This window comes from Pseudopodoces humilis, chromosome 3, assembly GCF_049639895.1.
Source record: "Pseudopodoces humilis isolate 2021_Gansu_Grassland_sample_001 chromosome 3, ASM4963989v1, whole genome shotgun sequence".
NCBI lineage: Eukaryota > Metazoa > Chordata > Aves > Passeriformes > Paridae > Pseudopodoces > Pseudopodoces humilis.
The window spans coordinates 84,112,591-84,131,475 of record NC_142202.1 but is presented as its reverse complement, the minus strand read 5'-3'; the positions used below and the strand labels follow the sequence as shown (position 1 = coordinate 84,131,475).

The window sequence follows — 18,885 nt, the reverse complement described above, 5'->3', positions numbered from 1 at the left end:
GAAAAATATAAACATAGCAAAGTATGAAGTTCCAGAAGCATGCTAAACTGACTGCTTCATTGCAGTTTGCTGATGCGTGGTTTATTCCTTCTCTACATACTGAATCATTAGCTGATATTAACAGTGTTATCAAAACAGACTTTTACAGCCACAAACCAAGAGGAAAATACATTTCTACATTAACTCAGGAGCTGTTGTTTTGGCTGTGCTGACACCTAACTGCAGCCACTAGAGTTTTTGCAACCTTTTCCTTGCAGTGATTCACACAGATCTTCCAAATGTGTCATTTAGTAAGACAGCTGTATTAACTATCAGATCTGGTTTAATACTGTTTGTGCTTTGTGCTTGAAATAGAAGATATATATTTTCTAATGAAGTACCGTACAAATGTAACAATCCATAGAGCTGCCTGCTGGGTTTCTGTGAACTGTTTGTTTTGCAGATTTATTCCAGATGGTCTCCCTCCAGCCATGTTAATTGGCTAAAAAGCTAATGTAATGTTCCTTCAACTTAATACCTGAGCTGCTGTGTGCACTGGCACCTGTGGCTTTTGACATATTGCAGCTATTCACAATTACACAGGGAGATTAAAGAGGGAAGTGTAGATGAGCTGAGCAAACCTTTTCCTCCTTCTCAGAAAGGCCAGAGGAGCTGAGAAGATTATTCTTCTCCAATCAGTCAATTCCATTTATCTGCCTGAGCTGTGCCTTACAAGGGAGCAGAGAACATATCTCATAATCACTGCATCCCAAATACTCTCTCAGAAACATGCAGCAGGGTGTGATAGCTCAAAGTAAATCGTTTAGGAATGCAGTAATAGCTGAGGGCTTCTGAGCTTCAGCAGAGGTTAATGGACTCATCTGGGCTGCAGAAATGCCTGAGCTCTGCTACCAGATCTGAGGCAAACCTGCCCTGCTGTGTTGTGCTGGACCCAGGTTCAATTCTGGCATCCACACAAGTACTACTACTGTGTTCCAAGGCATCTTCTCCTTATCAGGAAATCTGTCAAGGGAAACACCTCTATTACTTGAATTTTATGCTCAAAATGAAAGTCAGGCAGATAAGTGCATGTTACATACAGTTGGATTGTTGCATCAGTAATTAATTTGGTTAGATTTGTGTCCAGAAATAATGAGAGTAACCAGAAGGAGAGCATCAGATAAAACTCTTATACACACAAAGATAATTATGTTTTAGCCTCATCTGTGCACACAATTTCTGGCATTTAAGTTGTAGCAGTGATATATCCCAGACAGCCAGTAGAATAAAAATCTACTTCAGCATCAAAATAAACCACAAGCAGTTTAAGAATCCAACTAACACAACAAGAAAATAATCTTTGGTGTATTGCTGATCTGCAAGTACATTTGCTAGCACTTTATCAAATAATAAACACAAGGGGAGTAAAACTGAGGCTGTGAAGGCAAAATCAAATCTTTTGGGGAAGATAGCCAAGGAAGAATATTATCTGGAACTGGAGGTCATTCACTCTCTTGACCAAACTCTATATTTTAACTTCATTTGCAGCCAAAGCTGAAAGTTATGTGAATTTCTGGTTCACTTCTGTTTGTTTGCTGTCAATGCAAGAAAATTAATAAAATAATTTGAGTCGACCCAGGAAGCTTTGACAAACTGAGAAGTGAAAAAAAATAGGTCTTGGATCAATTTAAGTGCTTCATTTGACCTGGTTTAAAATATTACTTGTGTATTTGATTATTTTAGAACTTTTGGCTTAAAACTCAGATTGAGGTTGCAGAAAACAAAATGTCATTTTTGTTTGAAGTGAGAAAGCTATTTTCTTTTTTTCTTTTTTTTTTTGTAATTTTAATTTTTAATGAAGAAGGGTAGATCGAAAAACGCAAGTGAATTTCTGCATCACTGGTTTTATCAAATCTAGTTTGTGGTTTTCTCTGGAAATGGCTGATGTAGAAAGCTGTACCGAGATTTGTAGAATAAAGGCCTCTGAAAATGTACTCTAGGAACACATTCTTCAGGCAGAAATAGCTCCCAAAGATATAAAGCAGACAGCATGCACAGGATAAAGCCGGTTTCTCCATGTACTGTGGTCACTTACATGAACACAAAAGGAGTTTGTGCTTCTAGTGTGCTTCTAGCAATTCGTACCTTTACAGGATTTTTTTCTCCTAATATTGTTACATAAAAGAAAGAGGATACACATTGATTTAAAAACATTGGGTATAGCTTCCCCATGACAGGCAAGCATATATTCAGTTTGTCTCTGCCCTAGGAAGTAAGTCCATCCACGGGAATGTAATCATACAAATCTGCTACAGCATTAATAAGCTAGCCAGAGTGGATTTAAAAAGGGAGATGGATAGCTCAAATAAAAAAAAAAAAAATAGCATTTTTCAGTTTAGATTGTACCATCACTTGAATCCCCTTGGCATGCTTGGATAAAAGACCACCAGACCTGACAAAGGACTTAATGATTGCTCTATAGGACCAGCTATCAAGGCATAAAAAGAAAAAATTATCTTGAAAGATTGCAAATAAAGATACATTTCTAATGACAGTAAGGTATAGACTATATCACTGGAATTTTTTTCTTGAGTCTTCTTCTGAGAAAAAGAGATTAATTTATCCCTGGGCTAAAAATCAGTGAGTTTGTCAAAATTCAAAATCAGTATTTCTCAAAAAATACTGACTTGTAGGGTTTTATTTTCCAAATCAAATCTTAGCTTTGAAATTTCAAAATTCCTCCTAGAAATCTCTGAAAAATCACATTAGACATGCAACACTAATGTTATCAAAGACATAATAATAGAGGGAAATACCATGTTGATATGGTCAAAACCTTCATGTTTTCAGTCTTGTTTGGATTAATGTACGCTAATATTATAGCATGAGCAAAAAACAATTCAACTCTGTCATAAAAAACTGTTAGCTTTGAAAATATTCCATATTTTCAAATATATGCCATATATACCATACAAAAATGAATGTTTTCACATCTTTGCTGTTTAAATTGATGCTCTCCTATTATGTATACAGATTTGACCAAGTCAGAGCTGACTTGTTACAAAAATTTGGGCAAGAGTTCATCACAACTGCTTATGAATCTTTGTGTAGAAACAGAACAGACTTCCCACTGGAAATGTAAATTATCGAAGTGCTGGGTGCACTTCGATGAAATTAAAAGTTATTACAAGGAAGTCTGACAGAAAACAAAAATCTAAATTAAATGATGGAATTATAAACAGTGGCTGTCCTCAAATTAATTCTTCCCTCAGAAGGCAGTGTTGGCACTACCAACCAACCAACCAGCAAAGCTCTCTAACAAACAAGTACACACTATAGCTATGAGAGAGAGATTAAATTAACCATAAAAATTATTTCCTAACAGAACATGGCACTGCACATAAAACTCTCGAGATATCTATATATTGTCAGTAGAAGGTATCTATATATTGTCAACAATGCTGGGGGTGATAAGTACACTTCAACAGAGCAGGGAATAAAGATGTCTCAATCCTGGCATAAGCCTATTATTGATATCGTTATGAGATTGATTATATTGTTAGCAATGTTTTGTCCTTTCTTTTATTCTTCTGCATTAAGCAGAAATTACCTTTGTAAAGAAAAGATTGAACATCACACACGGAACAAAATAATTTTTCTATTGTAATTAAAATTGCAATATATTAGGTTCTACCAGGAAATCTTAAACGGGTTTGATGACTAAAGATGATTAAAATTGCAATGTGATCTACAGTCAGGGAGAAAAATAATCTCATAACTGAAACACTTGAAGAAGATAGGATAACTATGAACAGTTACCTCAAGTGCTACAGCATTCAGCAGCAAATGCAGTAGAAGGCAAGAGAGATTTTGTCACTGCCAGAGCAAAACTACCAATCAGTTGTGTTTAACAAAAAAATCAGCATTAATATGCAATGTTAGGATCACTGGACTTGCCACAAGTCAGTGGCTGCTGGATGAAATGCCATCCACAAAATTATTTTCCGTTCCTCTGAATTAACAGGGCACGTATACAGAAATGCTTGGCAATGTGCTGTGAAGAGATATGAGTGGAAATAGCAAAACCACAAGCAGTGATAAATGTAACAAGTTCGTGGCCTAGTACATTTTTAATATTACAAGGACTAACCTGTAGTGAAAAAGCCAGTGTTGAATTTCTAAATAGGTACATTACACTAATTTATGTTGTGTATCAGTTCCTATATAAGAACTGTTTCTTAGCTTATCTTGTTGATGACATTGTATGGCAATATGCAGTGAATCAGTAGAGAAGATCCTGGTACTGAGAACAATCAGTTTCTGATTCCCTTTGTTTCCTAAAACAAAGAGAATTAATATTCAAAGGTGGCAAATATATTAAAAGAGCCTTTAACCAGCCTTTCAAGAGACCACATTCTCTGGAGAACACAGAATGTGTAGGAGGATTTTGAGATTAGGAGCAGAAAATGGGGAGGATTAGAAGTCAGTGATGGGGTGACAGGCTTCAGATTAATAAGGATATAATTCTTTGAGGAGGGGAAAGCATATCTCCTTTTAGGTTACCAAACCATCTGTCCTGGACTTCCTTTAAGGACAAATAAGCAACATTCCTTACACAAATACTCTTCCTATGACATGTCTTCTTTCTTGTTTTATCACTTTAAGTGATAACAAGGTAGCATGGGAAATCATCTCCAAGGAATAAATGTAATATTTTCTGCAGATGTAGATTTGTGATAGTTTATGCTAGATCCTGCAGTATGAATTTTTTTGGCTTTGCCAGAGTTTACTACAGAGATCAAGAGTTACCTCCTTAAAATGGGTAAGAAAGAGTTTAGATTGCAACAATAAGCATGGATAGATATCAAACTCTCTATCATTCAGACCTGACCTTTGTCAGGGAAATATTGATTTTCCAAATGGAAATGCAGAATATGTCCCCAGAGGAAAGCCAAAGTACATGGTTAAAAATAACATGTAAGGAAAAAATTCTACAAACTATTAAATGTCAAAATGAAAAGAGTGCTGAAGAAGGCAGCACATCAGTGATATGAAAGCTGTTTGGAAATCTAGGGAAAATCCAGCATCTGAGTAACACAGAAAGCTGCAAACCACTCTGTCTCTTTGCAGAGACGTGACAAAGCACGTGAAGATACAGCTTGCTGCAGTCAAAATGTGAATTTTCCTCAAATGACAGGAGAAATCTGTTCACAACATTCAGTTTAGAAACTGTGAATTCAAGCAAATGTCCAGCACACAGCTGGTTAAACACACGATGGGTGAGCAACTGGCTCACATTGGCCACCAAGAGTTGTAGTGAATGAGGTAACATCAGACTGGTAATCTCCCACTAGTGAAGTCTCACAGGACTCCATCCCTGGCTCTCTGCTCTTCAACATCTTCATAAATGGCTTGGAGGCAGGACTGGAAAGGGGTACTGAGCAAGTTTGCAGATGATTCAAAAGAGGAAGGAGCTGCTTCCCTTAAAGGCAGGGAAGCCCTGCAGAGACACCTTGACAAATGAAGCCTGACAGAGTTCAAGAAGTGTTTGAACAATGTTGTCAGGCAGAGGGTGTGATTCCTGGGGGTGGTGCTATGCAGTGCCAAGAGTTGGACTCGATGTGCCTTGTGGGTCCCTTCCAACTCAGCTTGTTCTGTGAAATAAGTAGTAAAATACAGGCAAAAACACCAAACAAACAAATCTGCAAGAATCCAGAGCAGACACACCTATAATGAAAAAATCCACCTAACGTGAAGGTGATGGTAAATACACAACCACACAGTGGAACTAAGTTCAGTTTTGAGGACCCTGGGTTGTGGCTAAGTTACAAGGGTGAATTAGCAAAATAAGTACTGGCCATTTTAGGCTTTTAGTCTTCCATTAAGTACCTAAGGAAAGGGTGTATGTCATGGACAGGACAATAATAATAAATTTGGTATCACATCTGAACCAGACAGGAATTGGCTAATTGTACCATAAGAAGATATGATCACAGGAAATGTATGGCTCATAAAGATATATGTATGTTTTCTTTTTGCAAGAGACCAAATTCCATAAGCCTGGAACAATGTAATAGGAAAACCTGCAAAATAGTCAGCAAATGGCATGATGTGTAAAACACAAAGACTTGGTATACTGGCTCTCAAAATGCAGTTATTTGACTAAAAAAGGGGGACCAAGTCAACTTTTTCATGGAACTTAAGGAACTGAATAAAACTATTGTGACCAGATACTTGTTCAAGTAGCAGAAATGTTTGGTGAGGTGATATTTTTGAGAAACTAAATGCATGAATAGACTTTGGCTGACTGGTTGAGTACCTACCAAGATCAGTTTGTAAAAAGTTACAAACTGTCAGAAAACACTTTCTTGAAGTTGTTTTCTGAAAATTTTTGGTACTGGTAACACTTCAGTATATACCAACGGAGATGCACTTAGGTCTCCCAGTGGTTAAAACATGCACAGATGAACACCTCAGGAAGCTCTCGTAATGAGTTTTGACTCAAAGGGAAGAAGTAATTTTAAAAAGAACACTGCAGAGATCATTTGCAAGATCTCCAGCATTTAGCAACTCCAAACATGCTAAGGCCAAAGAATTAAAGAATATTCTACTCTTCAGTACAACATGTCAGATGTTACCAGTTAATTCACATTGATCAGCTGTAACAATTAGCCTAAGCCCTTGCATCAATACAAAATCAATATGGATGCCAAGGCATAAAAGGTTTCAGAGTTCTGATGCCCATTCTACACTTGTTTTGGACAGAGAAGATACAAAATTCTTCACAAACATTTCAAATGGAAAATTTTGAATCTGTGTTGCTACAGAGACATGCTTGAATGTCTGCCTCTAATATGACATCAGAAATGTGACTACAGCAGAAAAGAATGCGTGAAGAAATCACAAAGGAAATGCTAAGGCCTGGGTACAGCTGTACAGAGCTTCTTTGTTTTCAATCCAAGGACAAATTTAAAACCAAAATTAGACCATTTACCGCTGAAATCTCACTAAAGAGAAACAAAATCTGAACAAGCTCAGAGAAGGGTAAAAAAATTTTGGAAAGTAGAAAAATTATTCTATAATGTGACTTTTAGGCTATCATCTCTAAAGAATTATTTTAGATATGTAGTTGCACCTGACACATAAACAAATGGCACAAAGCATTGAGTGCAAATGGCTGGGAAACACCACGTTTAAAGGTGATGCAGTATCTGGGAAAGAGCAGGATAGACATGGAGAAGTGAGTGTTTCCCATTGCTCTTTTCCCAATTTGAAAGAGGGTATCCAATGATCATCAGAGTGTCCCTAGAAGAACCATGTCCACCAGAAGGAGCTTTGGGATCTGTCTACCCACGTGTACAAATTGCAGATTGCCCCCATGGTGACCACACTAACCGTGATGGCCAGTGCAGCCCTGTGGCACTCATTCCTCTGGCACCAGCAGGTCCTCAGCAGTTGGCCCATGATGGTGATGTGAAGTGAGTCTGCTGGCCTGGGGAGGCAGAGGATGCTGAGGAAGGTTAGCACAGTTTCAGTGGTAGGAATCATACATTGTGTCTGATATCGTAAATACTTGTCTTTACAAGGGATTATGAAAAACATGAATAAATGGCATCTATGTAATTCTGCTGCTGGGTTGTACTATCTGATTCTGGTTTTATTTGAAATAAAAATTCATAGATTTTTCTGTTGCAAAGGAATAAAGAAGAAGTATGATTGATGGGTGCCATGCCAGATATACACACTAAAAGCTAGAAGGGAGTTGGATAGCAGAAGTCATATATATAATATGTGGACTAAGCATATAACTAGGATTTTAATATTATATCAGTAGATTTGTAGCCATGTATTTGAGTAAAAGGCACAAAACTGATTTCTCAATAATCCTTCTTTTAATGTAGAATCTGCATGGAAATTCTTAACCATAATATGGAAAATCAAGTGCACTAAAAGTATCACATCCATTATAAAACTGATAAATTATAAAAAGGTGCATAAATTTTTCTTCATGCTTATTGTGTATTCACTGGGAGCTGAAGTGAAGTCTCTGGTTGTGATTTATATGTCAGTAATAGGTTCTATTCTGGGTTATGTTTTTAGATTTATGGCAGTCTCTCCCTCTGTTCAACTGCAGTTGGAAAGAATTAAAACATTAGTTTCTATCTAGAAGCATGTAGATATGTTTGTTAGCTGTTTAGACCAAAGATCTCCTCTTTTTAGTGCTGAACCAGGAATAAAACAAATGTGTTCAAATTTGCTATTATTTTAAACTATAAAGCATGCACGTATTCTTACCTGCTTGTTTTAATCTGGAAAATGGCCAGTATAACACAATTGCCTGTAGTCCTACACCAGCTTCTGCATCATAACCTTTTAAAGCCCAGACTTCTGTCAAGTTTCATTGAGACAGACCAGGATTGTGCTTGCCCTCACATACCAGTGGCATATCTTTAAAGTGTACAGCCCAGCTTTAGAGCTTAGTACCTGGAATCAGTAGAGGGGGGTTTTTTTGGCTTTGGAGATGGATATTATCGATAAGTTGAGGTGCTCTGTTTTTTTGCTTTAATTGAATGATAAAACAATCTCATCTTCTTTGACTGTGAGTAATAAAGCATTGCTATTTGGATAGTACCAAGTATTCATGTGTCACCATAAAGATATTTCAGCAGCTGGTGACATACTTAAACCAGTCAGCCATAAATTAAAGTATGAGAACATGTTTATTCTCCCTCCTTTCAAAATTATTTGGAAACACTGAACTTCCCTGTTTTGGAAACACTGGACTTGCCTATTTATGAGATTTTAGGGAAGAGGGGATATAGCCCAAGCAGTATCAGATGACATTGTTCCTCATGTTCTGTTGTGTTAGTGTAGTGACGCTCACTGATTTACACCAAATGAGGATCTACAGTGCAGCTACACTGCAGAGATGTTGTCTTCAGAAGGGAAACACTTGTGGCCCTATTAAAGCTTATTTCAGAGGATTCATTTGGTCTGTTCATGTCCATTTCTCCAACTTCTGACAAAGTCAGTTGTAAACACAGTTCTCCTATGAGCTCAAGGCAGGCAGCTTCTCACATCAGTCTGCAGCTCTGTTGTGCTACTTCATTAGCCTTTAGAATAATTAAAATCACCATTTCTGTACAAGAAATATAATTAAAATAAGAGCAGAGACATTGCCTTGGGGGTGGATTTCTTATAGCCAAGCCTCAGCTCATTTACACATTGCAAAATAACCAGAAGCATCCTAGACCAGCGCAGAGTGCTCAACTTTGGTCATTTTCTTATTGCAAAAATGGTTCTAATTCCCCCAAAGTTACAGTCTACAGGCACCTGATTCATCATCAGCAAATTATTTTCAGTTTTAATAAGCAGTTATGCTAAAGAGTGAGAAAGCTATTATATAAACTTTTCTTTGCTATTAAAATATTATGCTTAGGGTAATCCTTATCATTAAAAACTTCCTGAGAAATAAACAATTTCAACAAATCATGTATCCTTATTGGATAGGAGGGAAAAAAAAAGGGGGGAAAGTGCTGGATTGTACAAAGTATGCTTGATTTGCTTAATCATCAACCTTGTTGATTAGAGCCCTCCAGGACCTTTTATTAACAGAAAACTTGCTCTTGATGACCTCTTATTTTCTTTTGCTGCCATTTGGGTGACCCTCGTTGTTTCAGTGGTGTAACAACCTAGGAACACACAGATGTAAAACTCTTCAGGAGTACACTGCTAGCCAAAAGCAACTGAACCTTGTCAGCCCAAGTGTGTCTCTTGCATGTGCATGGTTCCCCATGACAACTGGAGCTGCATGTGCAGGAACATTTCAGAAGGAAAAGCTCATCAGTTTGGATGAACTGTGCTTTGAGGAGGAAGAAAAACTTTCCGCTGCCTGAACCATCAATGCATCTGCCATAGTGGTTACTGGGAGGTGCTAAATGTGAGCTTGAATAGCCAAAAAAGTGACAGATTGTGGTATCTCTGGTGTAAGGATAAATGCAGCTGTGATTGGAAAAGAGTAACAAGATAGGGAAAAGCAAGAAATGGAAAAGGCCAATGCACCTCTGCTCTACCTAGGAAGGGAAGGGTTAGGTTTCCATTAAATCTTAACTTGCTCGTCACTTCAAATGCAGCCTTGCTTAATTTTGAAGAGGGACAGATTTATAGACAGTGCAAGATTTTCCCATTCTGATATAAATGTTGTTTCTCATTCTCATAAGTAATTCAAAATTAATGACGTTCCATTATATTATATGTAGGACAGAGGTACTTGGAATGCACGATTTCTTCAGTCTACAAGTCTACAAAGCACGAATTCTAATGATTTATTTCATCACATGCCTTTCCAATTATGTTCTGATCTTCTGTTTCAATTGCTAAGGAACTGAACCCAAGTTATTTCAAAGGCTCGATTTATGCTTAAGTTGCTTCCAAATGAAATTTTAAAAAAATTAAAATCCTGATCTTTTTTGGGGTGTATCCTTCCAATTTTTGCCCATGGAAGACCAAGAACCTTGTAACTTTACAGCTGCCATAAGAAAAAATATTATTCCTCGGCCTGTAGGAACCCTGACAGAGATTTGCCTTAATATTTGACTGAGTGCCCTGCCTAGTAAAACATTACTTTTTTACACAGTAATGTGGAATTCTTTGTCTTTCTCTGGTTTTCACCTGAACCAATCCAAAATAAAACAAAACAATTGTGGGTACTACTATGAAGAGTTCTGTTTCAATGTTCAATTTTTTTTGGAAAATACTTTCCCTTTAGACTTTATTATATTTTATATTTATTCCCTTAAAAATCATATTTTCTTTGAGGAATTAGGAGTCATTAGGATATAAAAATCAGTTTGGAACATCATTACTTCACTAAGTACAAAAATAAGTGTGAAACACCATCTATATTTTCTTCAATGTCTTTTCTTTTATTAAAGCTTATAACATACTTTAAAATCTACAGAAACTTGTTATGGATAGAAGAAAATCATATATAGCATTTTTAAATGCAGCAGTTATTTTAGCATCCCAGCACATAGAGACATGTTTACTGTAGTTCAGCTCAATATAACTACAGTAGTTAAATTGTTTAAGTAGTAGAAACCTTAGTTAATTTTGAGACAATATAACCATGCATAAATTTGTAATGGTTCTAGAAATGGTAAGTTTTTCTCAAGGAATGAACAGAGATATTTCACATTGTTTCCTCAAGAAAAATCTTATACTCTTACCCCACCCACCAAAAAAAAAAAAAAAATGGAGAAAATATCTCTTTGCTCTTTTTATCTCCCCAAATAGATGTATCTCCAAGAAGTTTCTCTGTTTGGTATGTGTGTTTGTGTGTGAGAGACAAATGTGATTTCTGTCTCTAACACACAAAGACATCGGGTAGTGCATAGACTCTCAGAAACGTGCTTTCAGCACACAATAACTTTTCTCATCTTTGTCTCACTGAGCAAGCACAGCACCTAGTAATGGATAACAATGGTACAGGTGATAAATACAAAACTGCATAGCGCTGGTAGGAACCAGAAGTGTAAACTTTCCAAAAAAATTACCTCTTTCCAACTCTTACCAGCAGTTTTGTGATACTATTTGAACTGACTTGAAGCTGTGGACTAGTCCTTCCAGGATTGTTAAGTACTTTCTGTCCTTGCCAGTTCCCCATCAGAGGCCCTGCCAGGGTCTAGAGCACAGGAGAGAACACTCTCCTGTGTGGATCAGCTTCTATAAGATGCCTGGGACAATTTCACTGTACTTACAAAATGTATCGCCCATCTGTACACACCGTATGTTTTCCAGGGAAACAACAAACTTTAGTCAAATGAAATGTGATTAAGTTTTAACAAGGAAACAATTTTATTGGAAGCAAAGAATTTTCCGTGCTTCTCAGACCCCCTTTCCTTCAGTATTTCTTACCTTATCCCGAAGAAGAAACTTCCTTAGAAGCATCAGATGTCAGATGGTCTGGATGCCTGCCATCAACCCTCATAAATTCAGAGGCATCATCTAACAATGTGTAAACCAGATTTGACAATTCATGATTTAACTACCACTATAAAAGTGGTAGTTAAATAACTAAAATACATATTCTTCCTTTTTTTCCAGTTGGCTTTCTGTCCATTTTATTCTTGGCCTACACAGAATTTCGTACAAGGAAATGTACCACAGGGTAGCCAACTATTAGGAATTATTGTTACTATATGGGGAAATTTTTCAGTTTTGTACATAATCCTTTCTGAAGTTGTGCAATAACATTGCCCATGGAATTAATTTGAAGTTTTTTGTAGTGGAATAAAAAGAAAAGCTTAAACAATCACACTCATTTTTCCATGTGTTCTTTTCTAATAAAAAATGTGGCATTTTCTTCAGCCACGTTTTAACAGAGGTTATTCTACTTCTGTGATTTAGCCATTCAATATGGGATTTACAAAGCCAAAAATGAAGACACTGAAGAAGGCTCTGAAAGTGCTTTCAATGTAGTGTAGCTACACAAGCTGCCATGTTTTAGGAAGGAAGACTATGTTTTCAAATTGTTCTATGACAGCAAAAGCAATTAAGTCCACAATGTTTCAGTGGACTGCCACTAATCATAATCTAGTAAAGAACCATTATGTGGCACAACATTAATAATGCCATTTGTTCAGGTAAATTAATGACTGAGTTGACACATTGGCTTGTAGAGTTGTAGGGTCTCAGAGTCTAAAAGCATGCAAAATGTTTATTGGGAAAAAAGCAATATTGGATCAACCTTGTAAATATTCCTTTATTTAATTCATTTGCAGTGCCTTCTTACTGGTACAACACTAGTCCTCATCCTGCAGGAATAACAAATTAATTGGCTGACAAGGAACAACTTACTTCTGGACACAGAAATACATTGGGCTGCCAAATAAAACACAGCTTCCATACTTTTCTTCTTGATGGGCTGCTTAAGAAACTCCATCAAGTACTTTTTTCCTTTTGTGAACACACAGATTTTTATTTTGTCATTTCAAAACACATGACTTTGTGATGGTATTCCAGAAGAGTATCTAAGTTTGTAATTCCACACAGTGTGTATGTACTATATCACTGCATATTATTGTGCTGCAGGTCTCCTTAGGGTATGGAGCTGAATTGTGCTCCAAGCTCTATTAGTGCAACTCTGTTGACCTCACTGTTGTAATGAAAATTTTCTTAGAATAAAAATTGCATAAATACATGTTGATGCTTTTAAAATAGACAGTCTTGAAAAAGGTTTCAATATGAAAGAAAAGCAGGCTAAACAAGCAAGGCAGTATTTCTAAATGCAGATTATACAGGGAAAGTTATGCCTAGGGTGGTCATTCATTTATTGCCTTATAAGTAATTACATACCCATTGTATGTAATTACACTTGCACGTACCTTAATCTACTGCTGGGAGCAGATTGATTTCCCAAACTAATATTCTCAGTTACTTCATCTGTATATTACAACAATGAGAATATATCTCTGAAAACTTTTAGTCTTTAAACTAGGAACTGATTGTATGGATGTGGATGTCGATCACTAGCTGTATAAATTACTTGTGCTCTGATGCACAACACCCAAAAGTCTTTGAGTATTTTGGTCTGATATTTTTGTGTATTATTCAGTTCTTCAGTGTTTCATATTTAGTAGCCAATCTTAGCTGATACTTAATGTTATTCAGGTTAGCCTTAGACCTTTCACTGTGAGGCTCTGGGAGCTGTGTGCTGCTTGTAGATGTCTAACCATCCTTGGGAGCAGGATCCCAAGTTTGGCTTGGGATATTCAGATGCTCAAGGAGGATTGTTAGGCACAAACAGTAGCTATGAGTTTCCTGATGGTTAAGTGTTGGTTACCTGTAACAGGCATTTTTCTTATTTCCTGTTTCTAGGAATTTGTCATGATTGTTGTCTTTGGTTTGGAATTTATTATTCGTATCTGGTCTGCTGGGTGCTGTTGTCGATACCGAGGATGGCAAGGAAGACTGCGCTTTGCGAGGAAACCATTCTGTGTAATAGGTGAGTGTCCCAACTCTAGTCTATTTTAAGACAGACAGTTTCTCTCTCCTGTTTTGTTTCTGAATGAAAACTATTGGAATCAGACTCTGTTTACAGCAACCAGCTGTATGTCCAGAATAGCTGTGTGTCAACTCCCATCTGCCCAGAGTTTCTTTAGATAGGAATCATGACATCCCTAAAAACCAGTCTGTCCATGTTTCTTATGTTCTCCAGAATACATTTTTCTGTGAATCTCATACAGCTGGCCTATATATTGGACAAATGAGGGGTTGAGAGTTGATTTCATTGAAAATCAGATATGTATGCTTTGAATGGACACACTACATGTCTGCCTGCATAGATACCAGACACATATGTGTACATATCATGTTCTTATTTAACCTCTGTGATCAGACACTGCAAGAAGTTTGAAAACCTCCCTAGAGACATCTTGTGACAACACTGCTGCTTCCTGTGTTGCTGTTCTCTGCATGACAGTCCACATATGAACTCTGCAGTGACACTAGCATAGGATACAGTATGTTCTTCATCATTTCTTCTACATCTATTTCAAGACATTATTCCTTCCCTTCTTTGCTCTAGAATTTGTCTGTGACAACGGTGAATAGGCTCACAACCAATCAAAACTCTATTTTGAAATGGGATCTAGAAAAAAAGTTTCCCAATAAAGGCAGAAATCAAAGATCAAACTCATCTGATAATTTCTTATTTTGCTAAGGGTTTGGAGAAAATACTTTTTATAGATCATATGTGAAATTTCAGGACACTGATATCCCAGCTTCTGTCTTAACTTCCTTCCTCTCTCCAGGCTTTAATTTCATTTATATCTCAATACAACTTATGGATCACCTAGGGTAGGAAATAAGTTCTTCTGTACATCTCTACAGCAGCTAGTACATGCAGTCATATGCCTACAGCCGTGAAACACATGGGTTTCAATGTAAGCAGTAGATGAATTCCATCCTTGTCTAATCAAGAGTTACACATTGTTCCTTGGCATGACAGACCAGTATACTGGTTAGGGCTAATGTGTAGAGCAAGTTTTTTTCCTTCCACCTCATTCACTGGTAAGTCCACACTTTCTCCCACTAAGCCACTCCTGAAATGGAGGAAGTTGCATGAGCAGCTAGGAAAACACCCCAGATTGTCTCCCCCTCAGAAAGAAAAACCCCATCTATGCTATTATATGAAACTGTGGGAGAGGGGCAAGTATTAGGATTGGCATTTGTTTTCTATGAGCAGCAGGGGAGATGGGTAGGTACTTGCCAGGTCACACACTTCCCTCAGTTTCCACACCTAGCAGAAAGTGAAAATTACAAAACATGTCTACCCTCCTTAACCAGACTTACCATTATTCCAAGATTTTATGGTGCACTTGAAATTTTGCATTAGTCACGTTTTGTCAGGACACAATCATAAGAAAGCACCACTGTTAATTTAGTAAAATTAGCTTACTACAGCAATTTAGAACTTACTGAAAACACCTTTAAAGATTTTGAAGTTACTAGAACCATTTGACTTCTCAGACTATTTGTTTTGCTAGTCTTCCTAATGCCATTGTATAAAAACACCAGGAGTTTGTTTGATTCAGCTTTTGTGTCTCCTCCCTTTCCTGTCTCCACTCAACTGGTAAGTTTTATACCAGTGATCAACTTCACTCTGAGGTGTTAATCCTCAGCAAAACTGGAGTTCTTCCTTGTACAAAATTCTGCATCTTTAAAAGACGTAGATTTGGTGCTTAGGGACATAGCTCAGGAGTAGACTTGCCAGTGCTGGATTAACAGTTTGACTCAATGATCTTAAAGGTCCTTTCCAACCTAAATAATTCTATGATTCACAGGGGGACTGTATAGATTTCCATGCTTTCTTTAAAACTACTCATATCTACCCTCCTACTGTTGGTGAAATAGTTCAGGCAGGTCTTTGGTGCAGATGACCCTGGGGGGGTGGGTTTACTTCATTATGGTAATTATTATGGTATTTCCTCCTTTCTCTGAAATTCACCTGCTCTTCTTGTTTCATCTATTTTTATGTAAGCAGTCTCTGGCCTTAAAAGCATCTTTTCTGTCCCACTTGGAACTCTATCACTTGCCAGCAGAACTAATTTGTAGACAAGTCTATGAACAGTCTGATTGTGGATGTCTTCTTATGCAGGTGCACTGGATGGAAACGAAACTTTGTTTTGCAGCTTCTGGAAACTAAATCAATGCCTTGTTCTTGCCATTGACTGTTCTGCATGTCTCTCCTATTGATTAAATTCAGTCTGTTTCTGGATTTTAGCATCCCAGAAGGGAGTTTCTGATGTTCTGATGTAGAGCATCTTTCCAGATTTGATCTTTTAAGGAAAAACCAAGTCATCTTGCAGCTCTTGCTACATAAAGTAATTATTTGCCTGACACCTTGGCAAAGTGTGAGGCAGCAGCAAAGGTCAGAAGGCTGTGTTAACCAGACACAATCAATAGATGATTTACTCATCGCTCATTAGACCACATCCAAGATACTGCACCCTATTTTCCCCCTCCAACATCATACCTGAAACACCTTAAAAGACTGGAGTGAGTTCAGTGAAGCCATGAGGATGATCAGTGCTGGAGCAGTTGCCCTGTGAGGAGAGGCTGAGGGATCTGTGTGTTTATCAACAGAGCTCAATGAAGCAAGGAGATGGCTTGATGGAGAAAAGATGGCTTCAGGGGGAACTCAATTAAATTAGTGCTAAGGTCTCCTTAAGAGTACATGGCCAGTTTGGGCCTACTGCTTTAATTATTGTCTTAGTCATTCATTCAATTATTCTTTCCATTTATTGTTACTGTGGAACAATAATATTTTAGAAGACTTAGTCTGTTTACTATTAATTAAATTTGCTATATATCTCTGGCAGACCTTTACCCTGATTATTTTTTTTATGATTGAACACAAATCACATAGGGCAATGGCCTAAGGGCTAGAAATAACAAATTTGAGGATTGTCTCAAGGGTCACATTTAGACAGCCTTAATTTTTTCCATTAATAACCTAATAACTAAAGAAGTTTTATTCAGGGCCAAAGCTCTGTGCTTAAGTTAGCATGCCTACAAAGTCACTACTGTGACAAATCAGTTCATCAAGCATCGCTGTGTGCTACCAGGTTAGTAATTACATCCACCAAATTATTTGACAGTTTTGTACCCTTATTTATCTCTGCAAAAATGGGAAAGCAGTGTAGTATTAACCTTGCTTTGTATTTTGTCCCACATTACCTGACATCCCTCATTTTCTCTGATTGTGTATGGGTTTGTGTACATAATATAAAGGGCATAGCAACACATCCTTACAGGCATGTAAGGTACTTAAATATGTGTACACCTCTACAAATCTTAAATGTCACAGGTGTATCATTCTGAAGCCTGGCTGCTAGCACTGCAGAACAGTGCTGCAGTGTTGTATTACTCAAGAAGAGCAGCAATCCAATGCATATTCTAACTGCTCTCTGGAGTCCCTGGAGATCAGGGATGCTGACAAACAAGGAAGAACTTGATGCCTGTGCCTTAGCTCACTGAAGATCCCCAAAATAAAACAGGACAAGTCTAACCAGGAAGATATATAGCATCCATTCCCTGTCAACCCATTTGGGGACACTGAAATAAATGAAGAGTCCATTGTCCTTCCTCTGGCACTAGGCTCCCACATGGTGGTATGTGACCCAACAAAATTAAACTTCTGGCCATTCCCCTGTGTGTATCAGAGGATTTACCATCACAGTGAGATCTCAGTTTGTAAAGACAGCTTCAACTTGGGACACTGTAAAAATATTTAGGAATAATAAACAAAAAGCTCTGCTTCAGAGGAGTAAGGTCCTGATGGCCTCACCTGCATGTCTGAAGTCCACTGAGCTTTCAGAGGAACTTCTTTATCTCCACTGACTCTGTAAGAGACTTTGGGACTCCTGTGTGAGAAAGCCCAACAAGAGCAAGTGAATTTTAAACAGAGAATCATAGAATATCGTGAGTTGGTCCACAGGGATCACCAAAGTCCAACCCCTGGCCCTGCACAGGATCATCCCTGAGCCACACCATGTGCCTGAGAGCGTTGTCCAAATGCTTCTTGAACTCTGTCAGGCTGGTGCTGTGACCACTTCCCTGGGGAGCCTGTTCAGTGCCCAACCACTCTCTGGGTTAAGAACATTTTTCTAATATCCAACCTACACCTCTCCTGACAAAACTTCAGGCCATTCCCTCGGTCCTGTCACTGTCACCAGAGAGAAGAGCTCAGTGCCTGCCCCTCCTCTTCCCCTCACGAGGAAGCTGTAACTGCAGTGAGGTCTCCCCTCAGCCTCCTCCGGGCTGAACAGACCTGGTGCCCTCAGCTGCCCCTCATGCAGCTTCTCCTCAAGGCCCTTCCCCATCTTTGTGCCCTCCTTTGGACACTCTCTAATGGTTTAATGTCTTTCTTACACTGTGGCACCCAAAACTGCCCCCAGCACTGGAGGTGAGGCTGCCCCAGAGCGGAGCAGAGCAGGACAATCCTCTCCCTTGCCCGGCTGGCCTTGCTGGGCCTGATGCCCCCAGGACAGGGCTGGGCCTCCTGGCTGCCAGGGCATATCACTGACTCTAGTGTCTAAATTTTATTCAATTTAAAGTTGGGGGTGGAAACTCCTATTTCAGAATTTTTTCACTTTAAATTTGAGCCTACTTCTAGTAATATTACATATCTCCAGGGCAACTACACTTCCTGGTGGTCCAGCTGAGTGAAAGATTTCATATATTTCAGTTAGTCCATTAGCAGTTTCACCACAGCTGCTTCTATTTTACCTCTAGTCAAGCTACAGCATGATGGAAATGTCAAAAGTTCAAATTCTGTTGAGGCTGCAGAATGAGCAAATTCCCAACAGGAAGCTTAAGTCCATTATCTGTAATCAGGCCCTT

General features: G+C 38.1%; 1 protein-coding gene across 3 annotated transcripts in view; it reads left to right on the top strand.

The window, feature by feature from the left end:
• The window catches only part of KCNQ5 (potassium voltage-gated channel subfamily Q member 5), a 282,028-nt gene that overhangs the window by 196,174 nt on the left and 66,969 nt on the right, over positions 1–18,885 (top strand). For all 3 annotated transcript variants that reach the window (XM_088052801.1, XM_088052800.1, XM_014263536.2), the window contains exon 3: positions 13,858–13,984. In XM_088052801.1, coding sequence (XP_087908927.1) covers positions 13,858–13,984 — 127 coding nt within the window. The remainder of the gene's footprint in view (positions 1–13,857; positions 13,985–18,885) is intronic.